The 22,398-nt window shown below is 45.9% G+C and overlaps 1 protein-coding gene across 3 annotated transcripts in view; it reads right to left on the bottom strand.

Annotated features, from left to right (window-relative positions):
- The window catches only part of LOC126548136 (lysosomal alpha-mannosidase-like), a 70,570-nt gene that overhangs the window by 44,943 nt on the left and 3,229 nt on the right, over positions 1 to 22,398 (bottom strand). Inside the window, exons 2-8 of one of the 3 annotated variants that reach the window (XM_055063145.1) lie at positions 21,606 to 21,685; positions 17,098 to 17,279; positions 12,779 to 12,881; positions 6,583 to 6,756; positions 5,767 to 5,960; positions 3,606 to 3,711; positions 1,438 to 1,535 (exon numbers count right to left, since the gene is read on the bottom strand). In XM_055063145.1, the coding sequence (XP_054919120.1) occupies positions 1,438 to 1,535; positions 3,606 to 3,711; positions 5,767 to 5,960; positions 6,583 to 6,756; positions 12,779 to 12,881; positions 17,098 to 17,199 (777 nt within the window). In that variant the 5' untranslated portion in view covers positions 17,200 to 17,279; positions 21,606 to 21,685. Of the gene's footprint in view, positions 1 to 1,437; positions 1,536 to 3,605; positions 3,712 to 5,766; positions 5,961 to 6,582; positions 6,757 to 12,778; positions 12,882 to 17,097; positions 17,280 to 19,005; positions 19,325 to 21,605; positions 21,686 to 22,398 lie in introns of those variants that run through there. The other 2 variants (XM_050196249.3, XM_050196250.3) reach the window with 2 other exon arrangements.

The raw sequence follows: 22,398 nt of genomic DNA, 5'->3' as shown, positions 1-22,398 counted from the left end.
TACCGGCAGTTTAGAGATGCGCTGCATTCCGTTCCAAGCAAAGCAGGCAACGCTACGAAGGCGAGACAGACTTCTCGCACAACTCGTGCTCGCGACCAATAAATAATGCGCCGCGTAAGAAAGATATGTGATTCAATATAACGCTAAATCGCATACGTTTATCTCGCAAAACATGACTTAAGTATTGCATGGAAGGTATCGCAGATATAAACCTACCTACCACCGAACAGGTGGAGTGACACGTTTCTGTGACCAGCGACCACACTGAACCTCTTGCGCTCGCGACCAAAACATATAATGTGTCGCATATAGCACAGACGTGCACAAACAATACCCGATTTGATGTTCCCTCACGTGCGAAGGTTGTAGCTGAACTGTGAGAAGTATAGCTATTCCACAAAATGTGTCTCAGATAAAAAAAAAGAACAAGAAGAAAAATTCGAAACGTGCGGAGCGAAACTTCTACGAGCGCAGCACTTGCGTAACATTGGTTGCTATGCACGTTTCCGCAGATAGCAGTTAAGCCACTACATGGAGGATAAAAATACTTGCATTAATCTTGCATACCACATTAATACAAAGGCCGCTATTCGGGTCAAAAACACACGAATAAACACACGTGGATCGCGCGAGAAAATGAAAAGATAAGTCGCAAACTATCAGCGCGTTCGCTAATAGTTATACCCCGCAGAGGATTGCTTTAGCACAGATGTACGGCGGCGACTGCCCACAGAATGACAGGTGCCGTTGCTTGCATCATTTCACCCTAGTGTATTCAACCGATAGGCAGAATAGAAAAAAATTATCGCGTAATATCGTTAATTGCAAACTTAACTGACTAATGACCCCTCCCGAAATCCCATAAATCACTGGAAAGGGAGATCTGGTAATATTCAGGCCGCCGTCAAACTTGACCCATACAATCAAGAAACATCTATAGCTGCTTAACTCAATAACACGGGTTGAAAGGAGCAAACATAGAATGTTTTGGAAGGAAGATGCATTAGAGCTAACACCAATCAAGGCACCCCAACTAGATATATCCAGCACCCTCCGCAAGAGAGGCAAGAAGGGGGCTTACAGCTTGTTAAGTTTATGTATGACGCTGAACATACTTCCACTCCCAACCACTAATTTTATTTTATCTTTGTCTCAAACACTGTAAAATACCATTTCCAGTTGTCTAACTTCTTTCTCGAAAGTTTTATTAAATGCATGTGGGTTATTAAGCACTGATTCAGGCTGGTATTGGCCACATGCATCAGCTTCAACATATAGCAGAACCCATACGCACACATACTGAAACTCATGTCGAATCGTGGCACAATGACGTTCACGTTACGTATCGGCTGTCCAAAGGGGATAAGTCTCCGTTACCGACTTACACTGTGGTAACACGCACACACAAACAAAAATACACAAAAAAGGGATACTTGCCACTATGGCCTCGTCGGAGCAGTATATGTCGAAGCAAAATCCACTCGGCGGACTGTACGTATTTGGGAGAATACCCGTGAAAATGTTGGCATCCTTTCCTGTGTAATGCGTAGAACAAGCACCACGGAATTTCCCTTTGGGTACAACAAATCTGAAGTATGCACATGGGCGCTTTTAGGTGGCGCCAGCCATTCTCCGTCGCGCATTGTACGGCGCAAAGATGATAGCAATTTTAAGAACGCGCTCACTCGTACGTGTTACAATTACGCTTGCACATAGCATAAACACTGTCCTCGTGACACGCTTCGTGTTTCAAAAGGGCCATTCAACTCGTCTAATTCGAAAGCCGAATTTGCAGGAGTGTCGTTGGTCATTTCAGTACAAGCTGATGCGTTCCTTTTTTCCATGAGCGGCACATATTTTTAGGTAAGTACTTTCAGGTAAAGGTGTTACAGAAGAGAACGAGGCCATCAAGTACTACAAGCACAAGTATCAGGGCACTACATACTCCTTAAGTACATTATTCTTGATATTGGCAATCAAACTGATGCGTTATTTGAAGACTTTTCCAACGCTTTCGACACGGTTATACACAACAAGCTACTAAAGCTAAACGTAATTTTAAATAATCCTCGACTGATCGACTGGATAGCCAGCTTTCTTAACTCTCGCTCTCAATTCGTTTCATTTAATTCCACTTCATCCTCAATTGTAAATGTAACATCAGGTGTTCCACAAGGCTCTGTTCTGGGACCCCTGTTATTTTTAATATTTATAAATGACCTTCCCAACAATATTAAGTCAAAAGTCCGTCTTGTATGTCGACGACTGCGTCCTATACCAGGTAATTTCTTCTCCTAGTGATCATGCCTTACTTCAGGATTCCTTCAACAGATTTTTCACCTAGTGTACGGACTGGCAGATGCGCATTAACTTTCAAAAAACCGCAGTAGTGTCATTTACAAACAGCCATTTTCCTTCACAGCATGTGTACACTTTCAATAACACAATAGTTCCCCGGGCACAGGTGTACAAATACCTTGAAGTTATCTTCATGCACAACATGCAGTGTTCCCAGCATATTGATCACATTACATCTATAGCACTAAGAAAATTAGGTTACTTGAGACGAACATTATCTAAATCGCCAAAACACACTAAGTTACTAATGTATGAAACACTCATTCGTCCTGTATTAGAGTACGCTTCATGCGTCTGGAACCCGTATAAACTGTGCGACATTAGCAAAGTTGAATCGGTACAAAGGAAAGCTGCTCGTTTCATTTGTCATCGCTACGATCGTGATTTTTCGCCCTCATCCGCAATGAATTCCTTGAATTTATATCTTCTATGCCCAAGGCGGCATATAGATTCCATGAAGCTATTACATTCAATTATCCACTCATGTTGTCGACTATCTGCTGATGATGACATCGCGTATGCCAGTGCTCTTCCAACTAGGCGTTGTCACACCCTCAACCTAAAGCCATTCTTTGTGCGCACTAACATGTTCAAACACAGTTATTTCCCGAGAGCTGTCAACTGCTGGAACGAGTTACCCGGTTCTGTTCGTGAATTGGCGCTCTGCTTTTGTAGAAGCACTAGTGTGATAAGATTGTGCTGCCTTTTTTTTAAGTCTGTTGTGTTCAACTGCCTTCTTTTCTGTTTCTTGCGTTTGTTGTACTCCACTCCTGCAATAGCACTGAATAGGGCTGCAGTATTTGAAAATGAATAAATAAATAAATTTGGACTCTAAAAAACTCTAATAGAGGCAATGCAGGTGGGCATATGGTTCTAGTCGTTACACGTTTGAGGAAGGGAAGAGTGCAAGTGTGGGTTGTACGACCACCACAATGGTGGGACAATGGACAACGACAATGGTGTACGTTGTACGACAATGGACACCTCATGACGATGGTCGACACAAAAAATTCCATGTGTAGATATAAAAGCATGGAAAATACACAGCATGCAAGCTTGACCTTAACAATTGCCTGGTGTTCGGTCATTACCATAGAAGCGTTATTGCGGTCGCTTTTATTCGCTCTTGACGATGGTTAGAACCATGAAATATAAGGGGGCATCCTTATGGTTCTCTTTGTCTTTATTTCATTCCTTTATTTATTTCCTAGGGACGGCCACACGTAAAACGGTACCGGAATGCTTACCAAGGTTGTCACTGGCCCTCCAAATAAACTCTAGCCGATGCTCCTTCTTGCGTGCTGCAAAATCTTGGTAGTCAAGTCGCCCAAAGAAGTACCCATCCATTCCCATCTGTAAAAAAGAAAAGAAAACCCTTAGCTCTTGGCGTGTTGAGTTTTTCAGAAAGCCCGAACGACGCGTACAAAAAAAGAGTAAAGACAGGAAAAATAAAGAAAGAAAGAAAGAAAAAGACTGAAGTAAATTACGCGATTTCTAAGAGCTAAACCCCACCACCAGTTGAAGGAAGCTTTCGCAATTACTGTCCCTTACAATATTCACTTGCCACCCCCACACTCCCTCCTTCTTTTTTTTTCTTTTTTCGTGCACAGCCCGAAGGCAATAAAAAAAACAGTGTAGAGGTCGGATATATCTGTTAACTTAAATAATTACGTCACGCCACGCGGACAGCAGATACGTACAAGAGTCAAAACATGCGTGGTGTTCTTAATGGCAGCAGTGTACAATTTTGCGCAGAACAGCAAGGCGCAAATCATTATTGAAGCAATAATGATTTGCTGAAGAAATCACTTTTTCCACTTTTCTGCGTTTAATCGACATATCTTCTCCAAAACAGCAGCTTCTCATTCTAGATCGAGAAGTGCCTGCAAAGGAGAAGGCATTTACGCGACTCGACAGCGGGGCATTTGCGTCGACTGCAGACTTAAAGGAGCACTGGACAAAGATTTTCGAAGTTGCAGAAGCTCCACCGCACGCTTCTCGCAAGTCAAAGGAAGACACACTTGGCGAGTACGGAGGGTGGGAAGCGCTTGTATGTTAATTTGACACAAAAAGCCAGTTTCGAGATGACGGACCTGGCGCCATCGACATTGCCGTGACGTCATTACAAAGTAAAATTTGCAGACGTCGTGTTGCAATAAGGCTAGGAAAGATGGCGTTGCTCATGCAAGGTAAACAGGAGGGCCGCGCACGTTGTTTTCTGGTGGGACTCGCGTGTGGCAACCGCAACGAGTAACGGAGCCAGCCGGTGAATCGTGCCGTCGGGATGGATCCGCCTCTCGAGTAGAGAAACAGAAGCTGGGGCCATCCTCACAAAGCTTTTCGTTCCTAAGTGCTTCTTGCAATTGGCCAGCCGCTGTCGCTAATAATATGTCCAGCATCATGACTGGCTGGAATTTTGCTCTTTTAAGAACAAACTCTAGCGTGAGAGTGATTTGCGAATACGGGTCTTCGTTCGTACAAGCCGGTACTTTAGTAAATTGTTCACGGCGCTCTAATAATAGCAATTATCTTTTCTACGGATTAGAAGGTCTCGGCCTCCTCATGCAACGCAAAAAAAAATTTAAAAAAGGGAGGTCGGAAATGGCATGTCACTATACTCCAGCCTTCATGTTACATCTCTCGCACTTCAGACTCTTAAGTAGATCGCCAATTCACTCCGCTTCCTGTATTGTTCGGCACGGGAAGAGGTTTCGGAAGACGCACGAGCTGAGCGAAAACATTGCGCACGCACGAATACGCTCAGTCACAAACATCATCAACGGCACGCGCAAGTCCCTATCGTAGAAAACAGAGTGGACAGCGAAGCCTGACAAGGCGAACTGATAATAAATTTTGCTATAAAACGAAAAAAAAAGTGTACCACCACCGTAGCAGTTGCGTCGCATGAGGCATCATCTGCCTCTTTATGTGCTATCACAAGCGCGCCATTTCACATGCCATCAATGAGACTACGAACAACAGCTCTTGGCTCGCACTTGGGTTGGCGCCGTGATCATTGAGGACATTGACGCTCCAGAAAGGCGGTATACGGGAAAGCTCCTGCATCGACGCTGTGTAGGCGCTTTAGAGGCAAAGGGTAATGCCGCCCTCCCCCCTTCACACTTTCATGTCTTTCCTCGGGAGTTCGGGTGATTTTTCTTGCGAACACTCACTCCGTATGCAGGAGTGGCAAACGTGTGCTCTGCCACCATGTAATGGAATGTTTTCGCATGGCGCGAGCTGCTGGAGCGAGCAGCCCAGGCGCATTAGCGGCAGGACACCTGCCTAGTACGCAATATGCTGTCCTAGGTAACGTATCGTCTGCAACAACAGCCGATGGAAACTCTTACGCAGACAATCTAAAAATGGTCGGTGAAATTCGGCAACTGACCACTCTGGCTTTCTTACCTGTGCCAGCAAGGAGGCGTATTCCCTGGAGTGACCGAACGGATCAATCTGCCATCCTATCTTAGGCACGCCGCACTTGCCGAAAGTGTCCTTTAGCAGGCGTATGCCGTAGGTCATTTGGTCGATCGTGTTGGTGTAGTGGACGCAGGCCTCGTCGTTCATCACCCAGCCACCGCTGATAAACTCCATGCGACCTGCGTGATGCGGAGATATTAAACGGCACATATTCATTAGTGAATCATGTAATGTTCAGCCCTACTCATTTACTATATGGATTGAAAAATGTCGTTTCGTGTATAGGGGGCCCAAATCTGATGATAGGCGCTTGCGATATCGCCACACTCTCGCTTCCCCAACTAGGCGCACTTTGAAAAGTTATAAGCAAAAACAAACTTGTCTAGCAGTTACGACTTTGCCGCACTCCTCGGTCGCGTAGCTTGACAGAATCAAGGTAATGTTGTTTGCCGTTGCTCAGAGCAAGTCATATTTTTTTTATTTGGCCTAATTACATAATTAGTTATTATTAATTAACTTCTCAATATATTATTTGCATTATATATATATATATATTACAACTACAACATACAGTTAGCTTTATCGGCATAATAGCCTCACTTCATTTAATTTGGTGCATGATAGCTGAGACACCCTGTATTTACTTACTTATTTATTTATTTAGTTATTTATTTATTTATTTGAGAGACGGTATAGAAGACACGCCAAGCCAACCCCGACCCTTGGCAAAGCCCCTTTGTGGTGCCCCAATATTAATTCGCGTCACCATGCCGCCCGCGATAGCAAGAATAGAAACCTTACCAGACTGCACGAGCTCGTTGAAGCGCGCCTTCCTGGTTTCGTTGAGCTTCTTCCACCATAGGTTGAAGAAGCCCGTCTCCACGAAGATGAACCGCCTGCTCGGGTCATTCTCCAGTTCGTTCAGCACGCTCTCGAAGATGTAGCGCACGCCCACGTTTGCGTAATAGTTTTTGGCTGCGAAGAAAAGAAAAAAAACGATAACAACATCGCAAAGATGCCGGAGTCGGAAGGAGCTACCGAAGCTGCACCTAAAGTCCACGCATCATCCATCGCTCGGATAGCACATTCCCGCTGCTCACTCGGTTTTATACAATAAACTAATGATGATAATGATGATGTCAATGCATCCAGTGTAAACTTGTTTAAATGACCGTCAGGTTTCCCACATTTTCCTCGGAACCTACAGGGGACACTTCTCTGGCGAGTGGCTCAGACCCTTGCCCTCTAGAGCGTCGATCATTTCAGCTCAGTAAGGAAGCTATTCTCGCCGCTGGGTGCGACCTTTCTCAGAAAAGTTTGGCATGTGCTGCCATGTAAAATTAAACAGCGATGAAGTCACCATGAAGATGCAAGGATTGAGGGCGGGCCAGCATGCAGTGCTCGCATGGAAGCAAATTTTACTCGCCGGCTAAGATAAATTCTGGACGCTTCGTCGGCTGATGCGGGCGCCATTATCGCTGAACACTGGCCCCGCTTAATCCTATGGCTGAATATATCCTGATTAGTTTGCGCTCACTATTAGCTGAAGCTTCTGCTCGGCACAACACCAGGACCCGGCCGTATTAAGAAAACGTTTTACACTATAATTGTTCGTAAGAGAAAATTCCAGCCAATCATGATACTGCACCTACTATTAATTAAGGAGGCCGACCAAAGGCAAACAGCACTTACGAAAGAAATGGTTTGTGAATTCGGCCCCATGGCTCATATTCGCAAGAAATTTCTTACGATAGGATTGTTCGTAAAATCAGAGTGCAACCAATCGTAAGGTTCAAAATATTATTAGCCACAGCAGCCGGTCAATGGCAAACAGCACTTACGAACGAAAACCTTTGTGAATTTGGACCCCGGATGCTCGAATGTTAAAGACAAAGTCACTGTGATTTATATCGCTGTAACCTACTATTAAAGAACGTTGTGCAGCCGCAATTTGTTATTTGTTCTCCCATTTTTTGCGGTTATGCCTTTGCTGAAGACTTGTGCGCGTAAAACGTATCCCGGGTGCTGCTCTCTGCCGCAACTTGACAGCAATATCTGGTAGCACCCACCAAAATATTCTGTGTGTAATAACCGCGTTAGGTTCTGCAACACAGAACTGTGATTCTTTCCCAACGGCACGAAACGACTAAACTGCCCACCCCCATACACCGTACCCTCCTTCCCAAAGCACTATTTACTATTTCTTTTTAACGTTTCCACGACCCACCGTTTCCCAGTATAGTGCTTTGAGCTCCGTTATACTTATGCTTTCCTGAACACAAGACATCCGGATGTTAACCTCTTGGTCACTTCCTTAATCAGGCATTTAAAGAACTGACATTTAACTTGACCTCGTGCGGCCTTTTTTTGTTTCTCTTTGCACAGGAGAGCGCAATGCCTCCAACGAGCACCGCTAAATAATGAAATTTTATCGAAGGTTACAATGGATGCGAACAACGCCCAACTCCAACGTTACGGCGATTTCACCGTGTCCTACTAGATGTCAGCCTATTTCTTTGTATACATAGGCGTCCAGTACCAGCTTACTGGATAGCCTTTCCCTCTCACGACAAAACCCTACAATGTGGTTAGCGAGAAGAATAAGTAGATCTTACACTTTAAAAATGTTTAGCTAGAAGAATAAGTGGATCCTACACTTTAAAATGTTTACACCCATAAGAGTGTTTGCTTGTAACACGGGTAACACCCCTACAGTTAAGGCCTTGCAAAAAATTATAGAGGACGACAAAGGACCTCTAACTAGACGGGCGCCCACAAATCACATAGTTGAAAACCATGTAATCATTTTGACATCTTTGGGCACACGGAAATACCCGACAGGAGAATTTCACATCTATCCCTGTGAAATTCTCCTGTCGGATATTTCTGTGCGCCCAAGGCTGTCAGAATGATTTTTTCAACTACGTGATTTGTGAGTGCACGTCTAGTTAGAGGTCCTTTGTCGTCCTCTATAATTTTTTTTACAAGGCACTAACGGTAGGGGTGTTACTCGTGTGACAGGCAAACACTCTTGAGGGTGTAACTATTTTTAGAGTGTAGGGACTCAATTGTTCGTTAGTCACAACCACACGAAAAAAACTGACAACGAAGCCGGAGAAACCAAGGGGAAATCAATTCTTACGCTTAATAGACATGTAGAAATAGTAAGGCAAGGACAAACGAATGTGGACCAAAAGATAACTTGCCGCAGGCGGGAGCCAAGCCCACATCTTCTGCATCATACGGGTGAGTGCCAGTTAAGCTACCGCGGCCGCCATCGCCCCGTATACTTTCTAGGGTATCGGTGTATGCGTAGAAGATTAACCCTGCTAATGTGAACGCTTCGCACGAAACAAGTGTCACGCGTGACCTGCAGCTACAGCGATGTTCGAGCCCCCTCAAACATACGCCTCGAACGAATGATCCTTGCTGCACACACCGAGCCCCTGTGAACAGGGCGCACGTGACGGTGATGAATCTAAGGCAGCAGTTTCGGCGCCCATTTGGAAAACATAATTTACCCACGAAAATTATTCGGTCCCTCGAGATGGCGATAAAGAGCGCGTGACAGCTCTCGAAGCCCTGTGAGTGTTCTTGGTATCGAGGGACTATACGGAAAGTGCGAGGATGCCATGGCGGCGAGGTACCATGGACTTGACGCAACTGCCGTGGCGAAGTCGCGGCCGTAGCCTCAGATTCAACGTTTTCGTTCTTACTGCCTGTTCGTATATGTTCAGTTTACGGTTATTCCGTATCGTTTATTTGAAGTTTGAGCGCACCGATGATGCATGTGCCGCTTTCTTTTTAACTCTAAAAAAAATTAAACACACAAAAACTATACTCGTGGAAACAATTCTAGGGAATGCTTCTCAGCACTTTCTGCAACTATCTTCATTGACAACTTCAGTGATTAGTTATTTTGGATTTGTTAATTAGCCAACTATTTCAATGAGAGAGAAAAAAAAAGACTTGCTGAAGACGACATCGAACAATATGTGCTTGTTCCAGTCCCCAAGCGCGCGCCTGCTTTGCGCACCTTAGCTGGAGCACCTTGTATACGGCGCTTACTAGCAACGCAGAAATTGGGCAGAACAATAACGATAGTTCGCTTTTAATCGCCAGCTCATTATCCATGTATTTTACTTTTCGCGGCAAAAGCTCATTTCTTATCTTTTCTCGGTAATATGCTTACTTGCCGTCGCGTGGAAGGCATTCAGCTAAAGCCGTGTGATGTGATTACAAACCGTGCCTAGTATGGAGACTTCGTGTAAAGCTACCAGCTCAGGGTAAAGGCCAAAATTCGTCACGTGGCGCTACAGTTTGTCTCTTTTTTCCCCAAAGTTGGACGGCCCCTCGACGTCAATGCAGAGAACTACAGGGAGGTCTGCCTGCAGCTCTTATACTGACATCGGACGACTTGTATCACACTGGCAAAGAACAGCGCTTGCACATTTTCTCGCTGCACAAGTGAAATTCTCGTTGCCTTGCAATGATTATTCAAAAAAAAAAAAAGCGCAGCTGTCACATGCCTCGAGAAAACTCTCTCGCGCCATTCAAATCGAGAGCGGATTTCTTTTACAATGGATCCATTGTCAACGCTCATATACGACGTTAGTGGCCACAACGTGACGTCAAGAAACGTTTCCGCGACCTCGAGCCCTGCATAGAACAAAACGTTTAGCGACCACCCCTCTTGCACTCTAGGCCACGTGCAGCGAAAAATATGTATTAAAAAAAAACGGGAGGGAAAGGGGGGGGGGGGGAGAAACGGCGCCAATACGATTGTCGCAAAACGGTGCCGCCACGTGTGAAGTAATTCCCAATTTCTTCCTTTCACGTTCTTTTAAAAGCGTAAGCATTTCTATGTCTACGCAACGAGGAAACCCGTCCGTCCATCACGTAAGGCGATCGCTTTCATGATAGGGCCCGCAACAGCGAGCTAATTGACCTTCGTGCTGCCTCTCGCTTCAACGCGAACAAAGTGGCGAAAAGACAGCGCGCACGAAGCTATCAGCACTCGGCGGTCGACTGTGTCCTTATCGCAGATCGCTTTCAAGATGGGGCCCACGCGGCCGCGCCATACGCAGCCGCCGCCGAAGTACGATTGATCACGGTTGATAATGGTTCGCAGCGAGAGGAAGCAGCTTCATCGACCACGTCTGCGTACGAGGTCTAGCAAACGTTCAATTACGTCACGTACTACAGCACGCATTGGCCAGTGCTCATCTTCCACGAAGCAGCGGCATCATCCAAGCACCCCATCATCCCATTTGAAGATAAAGAAGAAACGTAACAAGGAGAACCAACAAGAGACAGTGTACAGTCGCGGACAGAATATTATGGACCATGAAATCTAAGAAAAAGCTGAATATCTCCGCAACCTCACAACGCAATCTGGTATTTGCATTTTGGACCTCGACTAGAATATGCTAACAATGTTGTCGTGGGCAGTTTTACTGGTTACTGCTACAGGCTGCTCGGGAATTGAACTTTTTCGGAGATCCCGTGGTCCATTTTATTCTGTCCGCGACTGTACATGATAAATGTTGTATATTGGTTCATTACAAAATCGCTCTCGTCATTTCATCCCACGTCCACATCCTCTGAGTGCTATAAATAACATGAGTGAATGTTGCTAATACACGCCTCTTCTTCTTCGTCTCATGCAGGTCTCAGTTAACATTTTGGTGTAGCAACCGTGCTTCTCCAGTTCACGATTCTTTCACGGTGTTTCTCGCAATTATCCCAAACACAGTAGCGTACGACGACGAAACAGCAGGTGATCAGAATGCTTACGCATCATTTAGATAACTCCCACAGGAGAATCTGCGTGTAATTTTTAATTTTTTTCCATGCGCAAATGTGGTTACGCACAAGTGTGAGCATAATGCTCAAGTGCGGTTACGGAATGGAAGCTTGTTCTTTTTTTTTTTTTTTTCCAGTGCTGGTCGCGTTAGGTAGGCAAAGCAAACTCAGTGTGTTAGAACATTTCAGTATACCTCGTTCTAATATTCAATGTTCTTTTCTTCTTTTCTCTCTCTCTCTCTCTCTCTTCTTTTTTTTTTTCTTTTTTTGAAGCCGTCCGCCGTCATTTCTCCGGCTGCCGAGCCATTATACTTGAAGCAGGTCTTCTTTCTTCATATTTGAGTACACTGCACACTAAATGTTTCAGAGATTATACACGGCCAGAATAAGCAGACCGTGTTAGTTTTGTTGGCCTCTTATACGTTCCGTCCGATTAGCCTGTGGATTTTCATGCTATGTTCACTTCCCTGGGAAATGGAGCATGCAGGACAAGCGAACTCGCGCACTGGGCCGGCGATGGTTTAGTTTCCGTTCTATGCCGTCTCACATGCTCCAGTTTTGGCGTTGCGGTCACCGACGTATGGCACCTCTCGACGGATAGATTGCATTGCGACTGCTGTTGAGGGTGCTCAACATTGGCCGGCTAATTCTTAGCTCATCGGTGAGATGACACAAAACCAGCGAAATCGTTGAGGGAACTTCGTCAGAGGTGCGGAGTCCAGTACATTGCGCTGTTAAGTTAAACATTAAACTAGCAATATTAAAGGGGGTCAGTTACATACTGTCGGGGAATCGCCTCTCTAAGGACTTTCCAGCGTTACCGTTCGATGGACCCACATTATCGAGCTTTTCGTTCGTAAGTGCTGTTTGCCACTGGCTCTTACGAACAGTTAGATTGAAGAGGTGCTCATAAGACAAGTGCAAGCCTATTTAACAAACTCTGAGGGCTCCTGTTCGCTGCTGCAAAGCTTGATAAATGGTGCATGGTTTGTAAAAAAAAAACTGAGTAAATTAGGACCCGTATTCAAAGAAAAAGTTTTTACTCTGAAGCTGCTCGCAGAGCAGAAGCGAGCCGACACTGACGTCAGACATATTATAAGCGAAGGCGATCGGCGAATACGAAACACTGTTTACGAACGAAAAGCTTTGTGAATCAGGCCGAAGAGGAAGAAGGGAGGAAAAATGGACTCACTTCCATAGAAGTACTGGTCAACCGTCTTTAGCCATCCCAGATCCATGTGCGTGTGGGCCAGCAAGTGAACGTTCAACATGCCCGGTCTGGTCGCCGGACAACTCTGAGAAAGAAAACATGTACGGACCACTTGAAGCTGCCGCAAAGTAGGTGCAAATTAGAAAACGAAGAAAGCTGGTAAGTCGGCGCAGATTGACCCGAGTCATGTCACTCTCTCATGACCTGGGTCGGGAAGAAATGTCATACAATGAATCATTGAATAAAAATTTATTCGGCAATTATATGGCAGGGCACCTTTAAGCTTTGTACGGCACCTTACCAATGTCCTTAAATTTTATTGCATTCTCCCAGCCCAAACTTATTTATTGGACTGATAGTTGCAGGATAACAAACAAGCTTGAGAACCTACGAACAGCGCAGCAAATGATGGAACGGAACATGACAGCTGTATAACGTCATGAGACAGGAGGATGTTAGTATTTAATAGAGAATGAAGGACCGGTTGATGGTGTTCTATCTGCAGATTAACAGGAACAAGTGGAGCAGGGCAGGTCATGTATATCGCAGTGCAGATAACTATTGGGTCTATTGGAGTTACGGAATGGGTGCCGAGGGGATGTAATGCGCAGTCGAGGGCAGCAGACGAAAAATTGGTTTGACGATATTAGAAAATTTGTAGGCATACAGATGCAGTCAGCTGACGCACGACATGGGAGTCTACGTAAACATCCCTGGGGAAGGTTTTCGTTATCCAGTCGACGTGTAATACAATGGTGATTACAATTACGATGATGATGAACCAGCGAAAAATTACTCGATTTACCTGTTTAACTGGTTCACTGCATTCGTGTTCAATCAGTTATACGACCTATCTTCGTTTCCTCACATTGAGTAGCGTCACCTCTGGCACGTGTCAGCACGAAAGAGCGCTCTCTCCCTTTGTCTACGAATCTGTTGCCAATATTTACCGAGTAAACTGCGATTTGAACTTTAGCAGCAAATTAGGGGTGGTCTCTGTGACATTTTATAGGCCTCGTTATCTAACTGCAGACAAGGCTCACTTACACTCCATCCTAGTATTCTGGTCTGTGCGCCCCCCCCCCCCCCCCCCCTTCTCATTTTTTTCTACCTTTTAGTTTTCGCATGAAGCCAATGTCACTGACTGATCTTTTTTTTTCTCTTTTTTGTGTGTGACAAGATCTTTTACCTGCACCTGCAAACTTTGTATATGATCTCGCCGATAACGAACACTTCATTATGCCCCGTTCTGCGAGATGAGCGGCTTATTAAAAATGTGGCCCCTTCATAACTATCCAAGCGAATGCCAAACGAGTGCAAACATTAACTCTCTTCCAAATACTACGGGCCAGCATTCAAATGTCAAAGTCGCCCTGGGCAATTTCGCGGCAAGCAAGCTTTCTACTTCCTCTATGCTATAGCAGCAGCAGCAACCACAACCGCAGCAACAACAATAGTTACTGGACTGTTCTTTCGTTGCTGTTGCCCGTACAGACATTCCCTGTGCGCATGTGTTTGTGTGTTTATAGTGTTGTATGATATTTTCTTCTTTGTTTTCTTTCTTTATTGTTGCTAGAGTAACGAATTTGTGATTTGGGGTATAGCTGGCTCTGATTAGCCTACCTTAACATGTTTCTACATTTACAACAACAACAAAGATAACAACAAGATCTTCCCCTACTAATGAGCCACAAACTTCATGCAACATTGTCTCAGTGCCACTATGACACCCATCGTTAAAGATGAGTCATAGACTTTCAGTGGCTCACAAGGTGGTAAGCGTTTGATGTGCTGATTTCAGCGACTACGTCCCTGTAGCTTTAAGTGTCGTAACAATCTACATCAGTTTACAAACGAGTATGATCCTGTGTTTCTTACCTATCTGCACAACTACTCATGTTTATCACAAATGAAATTGGTGCGTTTAAAGTGTCTAAGCTGTCGCTAAGTTTGTTTCAATATATGCATTTTCTTTTTGCCGTTCTGTGTCCCTCGCTGTAGAATTGCTCCGGAGGCTGTTTTCCTTCCTCTACTGCTTGCATACCAGTCACTCGCCCGGCCCGTCGACGAAGCTGGCTTTAGTAAATATAAACGAACCATCTCACAGAACGCTATCTCCAAGGAAAAGAAACAAAAACAATAAAACACGCTGTTTAGCGCTTGAAAAAAGGAATCGAGCGCTGAACACACAACGGGGACCGAATGTGGATACATCGGGCGCTGCGTGCTTCTCTGGTATGGATGGCCGGCACACGCCGCGAGCTTCAGCGCCAGCCTGTTGGACACGCAAAGCATCGTTTTCACCTCTCAAGAAGCGCACGTTATCTCATCACTGATATCATGAACACCGTAGCAAGCATTAACAGCACTTTGCAAAACCTCGAACCACATTAGCCTCTTGACAGCTGTAATTATCCGTGACCCCCCCCCCCCCCTCCGCAAAAGCACTACAGAATGAAAAATAAACGCCATGCAAATATGTCCAGGGGACAGCTTACGCAAGGCGTGCAGAAGCAGAGCCACATTAATTAAAACGCACCACAGGGTCAAGGCGTCACTGCGGAAGCGGTCACACGTCAAATCAGCACCTCTGTGCCCGCTGCGGTAGCTTTGCGTCTATGGCGTTGCTCAAGGTCGGGGATTCAATCCCCACCACGGTATCCGCATTTCGACAGGGGCGAAATAAAAAAAACGCTAGTGCACTTAGATTTAGGGGCACGTTAAAGAACATCACGGTGTCAAAATCAATCCGGAGTCCACCACTACGGCGTGCCTCGTAATCCGATTGTTGTTTTGGCACGTACATCCCCATAATCCAATTCAAGTTTAATCATTCTTCCAAGATGCGATGTGCCATGCGAGACAATGACGATGCTCAACCCTCTCAGAGGTTATGAAATATGGCGCACAACAACGCCTCAAGCAAACACCTCTCCCTGCGTGTTCTGTGTATTACGCATACAAAGAGCAGTGGTGCACGCAAGGTAACGTTTAACATCAACTCACCACTTTCATGTCAGACGAAACATTGAAGAAATTAAACATTCGCCGTCAACATCACCGCTGATTATCGTCAATCAAATCAAACAGCACAGAAAGCTTCGCTTACATCGATCCCCACAGTGCGTGGGGTATATATGCAGAATTTTATCCGCTGTGTTCCTTCTTTTTTTCTCACTACACTGCAGGCTCATTCCATCATTACCGGCGCTGCCCTTGCACCACCCGTAAGTCTCACGCATAATTTCTACTTTCAGTATTGCCCGCTCCACCTCTGAAACCACTATATCTTCCCACTGCAGCACAGTGGCGAAAACCCCAAGCCACTGCGCTACCCCGAAGGGTACTACTACCGTTCAAATGAAACTATACAGATGGGGACTTTCTTGTTCAATGATGCACCTGTGCGTCACTTGTTTCAAACAGGCGGCGAAAAAACAGCGATGTGCAGCATTAATCAAAAGACTAGCGCAAATAACAGGGACACAGGCAGAGAAGACGACGTGGCTATGGTGTTAGGCTGCTGAGCACAAGGTCACGGGATCGAATCCCGGCCACGGCGGCCGCATTTCGATGGGGGCGAAATGCGAAAACACCCGTGTACTTAGATTTAGGTGCACGTTAAAGAACCCCAGGTGGTCGAAATTCGCGGAGTCCTCCACTACGGCGTGCCTCATAATCAGAAAATGGTTTTGGCACGTAAAACCCCATAATTAAAAAAAAATTAAATAGAGAAGACGACAGGACGAGCGCTCGTCCTGTCGTCTTCTCTGTCTGTGTCCCTGTTATTTGCGCTAGTCTTTTGATTAATGATGACACACCAACTAGCCCAGCTTTCTGCCTTGATAGCGATGTACAGAAGTGGCACGCAGTGAAATTACATATAAAGATGTTGCGGGAGCGCATTTTAGTTCAGGTTATCGCGTTATAACGACTAATAAAGCTGCGCGAATACTTTCAATGACCGAGTTGATCCTGCGCGAGGATACACATTGGTGAAGAGTTAAAGCATCCAGACTAACGCTTTAATATCTCGAAACAATTTCCTTCAATTGTTTCCAGCTATTAAGCGTACATCAAGGGCATTTCACTATAAGATGTCAGTCACTGCAAGAAAGCCTGTGGAATAGCACGCGTGACAGTGAAACGCGCCAAACCCTACAAATGCTCCAGAAGATCGCCTTGAACGTTACTTCCACACTCAAGACAACCTCCTTCCTTTATATTTTTTGTTCGTGCTCTAAGGCCAGCTCCGTTCGAGACTTTGTTTTAGATCCACAATGAATTAAGCTCCTACTCACCTCGTATCCACATTTGTCATTCTTGCGTTTCACGGAAGGCGCCGCAGATACGGAAGCTCCCAGAAAAAAGGCTGCCAGGATGATGGCTTGCGTTAGTTTCATGATGGACCCTTCCTTTTCGGCGTCAAAGGAGGTAAAAAACCCTAAGGGATTTTGACGAGTGCCACCACCCGCAGCGGTCCCTGTCGAAGTAAAACGAAGAGGGACAAATGAAGCAGCAGCAGCACTTGTCACGCGTTGCGAAGTGCCCGTAGCGCGTGTAATCAAGGCCGGCAGGAAGTACGGCGGCCGCGGGTGGCAGTGAACTCGCAGCCGACTGACGAGGGAGCGCGGCCGCGGCTTCAAGTTTCTTACTCGCAATCAGATCTGAGCGATAAGGAACGGGTGTCTGGGAAGAAGTGTACGCGGGTGTACGTGCTCTATCGTGTAGTGGGGGGGTAACCTGGTTGCTTCCTGTAGACAATTGGGAGAAGCTGCCGGCAGCCTGCTGAGGGAGCTGTCGCAGCTTCGATGAATAAACATCCGCAGCAATCAGTTGACGACGCGGGGGTGTTGTTGGGAGTGCATGCACCGCATTATCAGACGCTCCTCCATGGTTTTCACCCGCAGTACGACTGACAGCGACACTGCGTTCGCGAGATATGCGCGAGATCGATCGGCGCTGCCGCGACGGTCAGATGGCACACAGCGGGGGAGGGGAAAGGGTTGGCTCCGTACGTCATCATACATCGGAGAGGCGATAACGATAATCTCACTGTGTACTTATGGTAAGTCATTGCTCGCTCTGTGGAAAGTTCTTTCTTTTTTTTGTGAGCACTGCCAGTCCCGACTGACAGTGCTCTGTGTTTACCACGGGCAAGGAACATGAAAGTCTGCATGTTCCAGGGTCGGGAAGGACACAGGTCAGAAATTGCCTTATGAGGCATAATGCAATTCACAAATTCTAGTGGGCACTCTGTGTTCAGTCTCCGCGCTTCGCCTCTATGCTTTACTGCGCAGCAATGACACAGAATAAAACAGCAAGCGCACCGTTATAAATTTGCTGGCAGACTTTGCCAGCCATGTAAGCTCGGTTCCACGTCTTCACTTCAGATATCTCTGGCATCACGGAGACCGTGCCATTCATTTCATTTATTTCGCAGTAATTTAGGCCGGAACTCGTAAAAAAAAACTTTTATGCTAGAATTGTCTGTTAGAGTGAACGCCCGACGTTCCTGATGCTGGTCATATAATTAACGAAGGCGGCCGCCAGTCCGCCTTCGTCCGCCTTTCGGAAGTGCTGCCAATGGCAAACAGCACTTCCGAAAGAAGAGCTCTGTGAATTCGGACCCTGGGACCAAATTCCCAAAACATTTAGTTCATAAGTGCTGCTTGATTTTGGCTCATCGCCTTCGCTAATAAGATGCCCTGCATCAGGAATGGCTGAAATTTTCTTTCAGGAAGAATTGGAGAATAAGAACTATCCTTTTTTTTTTTTTTGCGAATACGGGCCTTGAACCTGTATTCGCAAAACTTTACGTAAGTGTCGTCCACGACTGGCCCTCGTCGCATGGATCACTTCACTTTCACGGATCGCTATCATCAGGCGCTGGCTTATCACGAAACGCCGTTACGTAAAAGCTGTTTTCTGATTACGGGCGTTTGCTCGCGTTCGGCGCAAGCTGGAGCTCTGGGAACACATCCAATTGAGCTATAACTCCGCCCATAGTCGCAGAAACGCTTTACTTTACAACTGTCCGTGCGACCGGGCATATACGTAACGAAGGCAGCCGGCCAATGCCAAAAAGCTCTTGCGAACGAAACGCATTATGACTGTTGTCCTAGACCTCTAAGAGAAAACAAATAAAAACAGTCATAAAGAATAAGGAAAAGGGAGACAGCTTAAAGTAGGAAACCATGCCTCCTTACCTAATTCGCTTCCTCAAGGAAGTCTGACGTCACTGCAGTACCCAGAAGACTGACTCGCAGGCTGTTTAATCGACGTTAACCACTGTTTTAGCTGGTCGAGTGACCAGCTCGACTCTGCGTGCGCCTCAGTTACACGCGCCGTAAAGGAATGAGAAAGCCTCTCCTACCATTCTGACCTGCGTTTGCGCTTCAAAAGGCAATGATGTGGTTTGTCGCTCAAGGTGTTATTGGGAAGAGAACAAGGGGACAAGGAAGACAAGAGACGCATTTAAAGCGCTGTGGCGTAACCGCACATATGTACAGGAGGCACCCTGTTCTTACTGTCGAGTGTACAATGCGTGAACCTCACGCATTACTTATGCATACAGAAACATTGCGTTCCGACTCGGGAGTCTACGTCTCGGCACAACGAGTTTCAGTGAACATGCCTCATGACACCCGCAACAAAGACGTTAACATTTCCGATAATTTTTAACCGTGTTATCAATAATTTTTATTTTACTTCCAGCAAAAAAAAAAATAAGTCCAACAGCATTGAAGAATTCTCGATGAAGTCTGTGTAGTATCAAACACGCGAAACATGCCATTGTGTTCTAGCTCTCCGCAAACAGCGGGCGAACGAGTCGACAGGTGCCCCGGTACGCCAACAATAGTGTATTTCGCAGAACAAGCGTCACGACGTGCCGTGCTTTCAACAGCAACGAGATATAACTTCGGCTTAATTACGATGGTCGACAAAAGTAACGGATCCTACTGTGCGATATAACTTGTACCAGCTGAAATTATTATCCCGTTGGAAAACTAAATATTCCGTCTTAATTTCGCCCCCTTTCACCGATGCCGACTCCAGAGCAGTATGTCCCTCTCAGGAAAAGTTGTTTCTTCCCGCGTCTGGGTGGTCTCCACAGCGCGCATCTCTTTTTACTTACGTCGATCCCTGCGTCAAGGGGTGTAATTTCCAAGGCTTCTAATTCGTTAGTGTTGTTTGCCACTTGCCGGTGGCCTTCGCTAATAATATGTCCAGCATAAGGATTTGCTCTTACTGTAATGAAGAAGAAGAGCACAAGAACAAGGCCAGCCAGATCGTCTCTTCCATGCCTAGAGTGCAACCAGTGGGCCAGCCGGATCGCCAGTGCTTAGCACGAGTGTGAGCCGTTCGGGCAACCAGCTTTTCCTGCTCTGCGTCACCTGCCTTCTCGGTTACGAACAGACGCTACCATCTGAACTGTTCAATACACCCCATTACATTACGAACAATTCTGGCGTAAGCGCTTTTTGTGAGTACGGGTCAAGGTTCTTTGGTGTATACGTAGGCGCTATAACGTAAAGGTATTACAAAATTTCCTATTCCAATTTCGCAATCAGATATCCTCCACGAATGTTCAAAATATTTTCGGGCTACCCCCACTTCGCCTGTCTGTCACGCGACGTCACGAAAACCGCGATAGCTCCCCATCTGATATAACGTGCACGCACTGGTTATGCTTGATTAGACCAAATAAAAGAAAAACAAATATTTTTGATTTGACGCCTGTTTGCCATTAGCCCTCTGCTATTGGTCAAAATCTTTCAGGCTGCGACCACTTCGCCTATCTGTCACGTGACGTCACAAAACCGTAAGAACTCACCGCGTAAAAAATGACGAGTACACGTTAAATATGTATTACTACGCCGAACAAAGCTGTATTTTTTTCTGAATAGCCTGAAACTGCCCCGTTCCGAAAGGAATAGAAGATGGCTGCCCGCTGATCGCACATGCACTGACTGCTCGCACCTGCCGGAGAGCATATATCTATTTGCGTATAATTTATACTTCTTCCGTGGCAGTATAACGTTATCGAGTCCTTTCGGCAAGTATACGACATCGCTCTGCCAACTCTTTGCTGAGGATCCTTTTTAGGTGCATTTTTAACCTTCCCTTGCACGCAGCCGCCATTTTCGACCAGCCATCGCAAGTTAACTTAGAAGTGGACCAAGCGCGGACGCCGGCACCACCCTATTCATCCGGTTATTTATTTTCACTGTGCTGGCTCGGCCCCATCGAAACGTTCTCCCCTTGAGCGTGCTCCTCGCCTCTTGTCAGCCAATCAGATAAGAAAAACCTGTCAAGGTAGGCAATGTTATTTGTTTTGAAAGCGAACAAAGGCGACCTCCTATATAAGCGAGGAGAGCGTTTGATTGGGCTGTTCAGACAACGCTGCGGGTCACTGCCCGATGCTTGCGTCAGCGGTTGCGTAAATTTGACGTCAGGAGATTGGAATAAAATGTCATTGGAATAGTTTTACGTTATGCGGCCCGTAATATGGATGGCTGCGCAGGTCAAAGCTAACTGGATAACACACGGGCCACACACGAGAAGTGGTGACGTCGCACAATGGTGGGCCGGTATCTCGTGCAATCCCATAGGAAGGCCGACAGTCGAGTAGCGGCGCTCATGGCGTTCGTGGTTTCGTCGATTTCCTCACTCCGAGCTTGGCAGTAAAAACGTCGGCCCCTTGCGTAGTGCGACATCACAGCTCCGCGCGCGCCAGCTTGGCTTTACAATGGTGCGTCGCAGGGCCACCTAGCGAGAAGGTTCTTATCCGCTGCCTCGTACTCACTTCAAGAGGTGGCTCGAGGAGCCGTGCATGTGTGCGCCGGCAGGTAGTGTCCATGCGTCAACTCCGTCTGGCTGAGCAGTCTGCACGGAATGTGTGCAGAGACATCTTCAGCTGGAGACCTGTCTTGACACCGGCACGAGGGTGTGCACGGCGACATGCAGTAAATGATGATGATGATGATGGTTATGATGATGATGATGATGATGATGATGATGATGATGATGATGATGATGATGATGATGATGATGATGATGATGATGATGATGATGATGATGATGATGATGATGATGATGGCATCATACTGTGGCTTATACCCACACTGGGGGATTGGCCAAGAATTGTGTGCTGAAACATTTACTTAATGTGTTGCAGTTCTACATATTCGATTTTTTCAATAAAAGAAGAGAAAAGAAACATAAAAAATATTCTAAAACTTATTCGTTTAGTTGATTGTACGTAACCGCAAACTGCATCAAACACGTCCCTGTGTCTAAAACCTATAAATAGTATTATTCTGATGATAAGATTAACCCTAACTTATCAAGCGGAATTTCTAAAAGTCTCTTTCTTAATAATTTGTATCGGCGATACAAATAATTTGTAAGAACTAGTGACCTAGGCATTCTGTTTCTTAGCAGTAAGGGCACAGAGGCGACAAGATCAGACACGTCCTGTGTAAATAAAGGTTTAAAAGGGGTACACGGCAGCTTAATCTGGTTATGGCTACCTTCGATTGTCTTGATGGACACCACTCAATTGTCCACGGAAATTTTAGGTGCTGAAATTCTGTCCA

The sequence above is a fragment of the Dermacentor andersoni genome, chromosome 1 (genome assembly GCF_023375885.2).
Source record: "Dermacentor andersoni chromosome 1, qqDerAnde1_hic_scaffold, whole genome shotgun sequence".
NCBI classification, from domain to species: domain Eukaryota; kingdom Metazoa; phylum Arthropoda; class Arachnida; order Ixodida; family Ixodidae; genus Dermacentor; species Dermacentor andersoni.
Note: the sequence above shows the minus strand (reverse complement) of the source record. Positions and strands in the feature narration are given on the sequence as shown.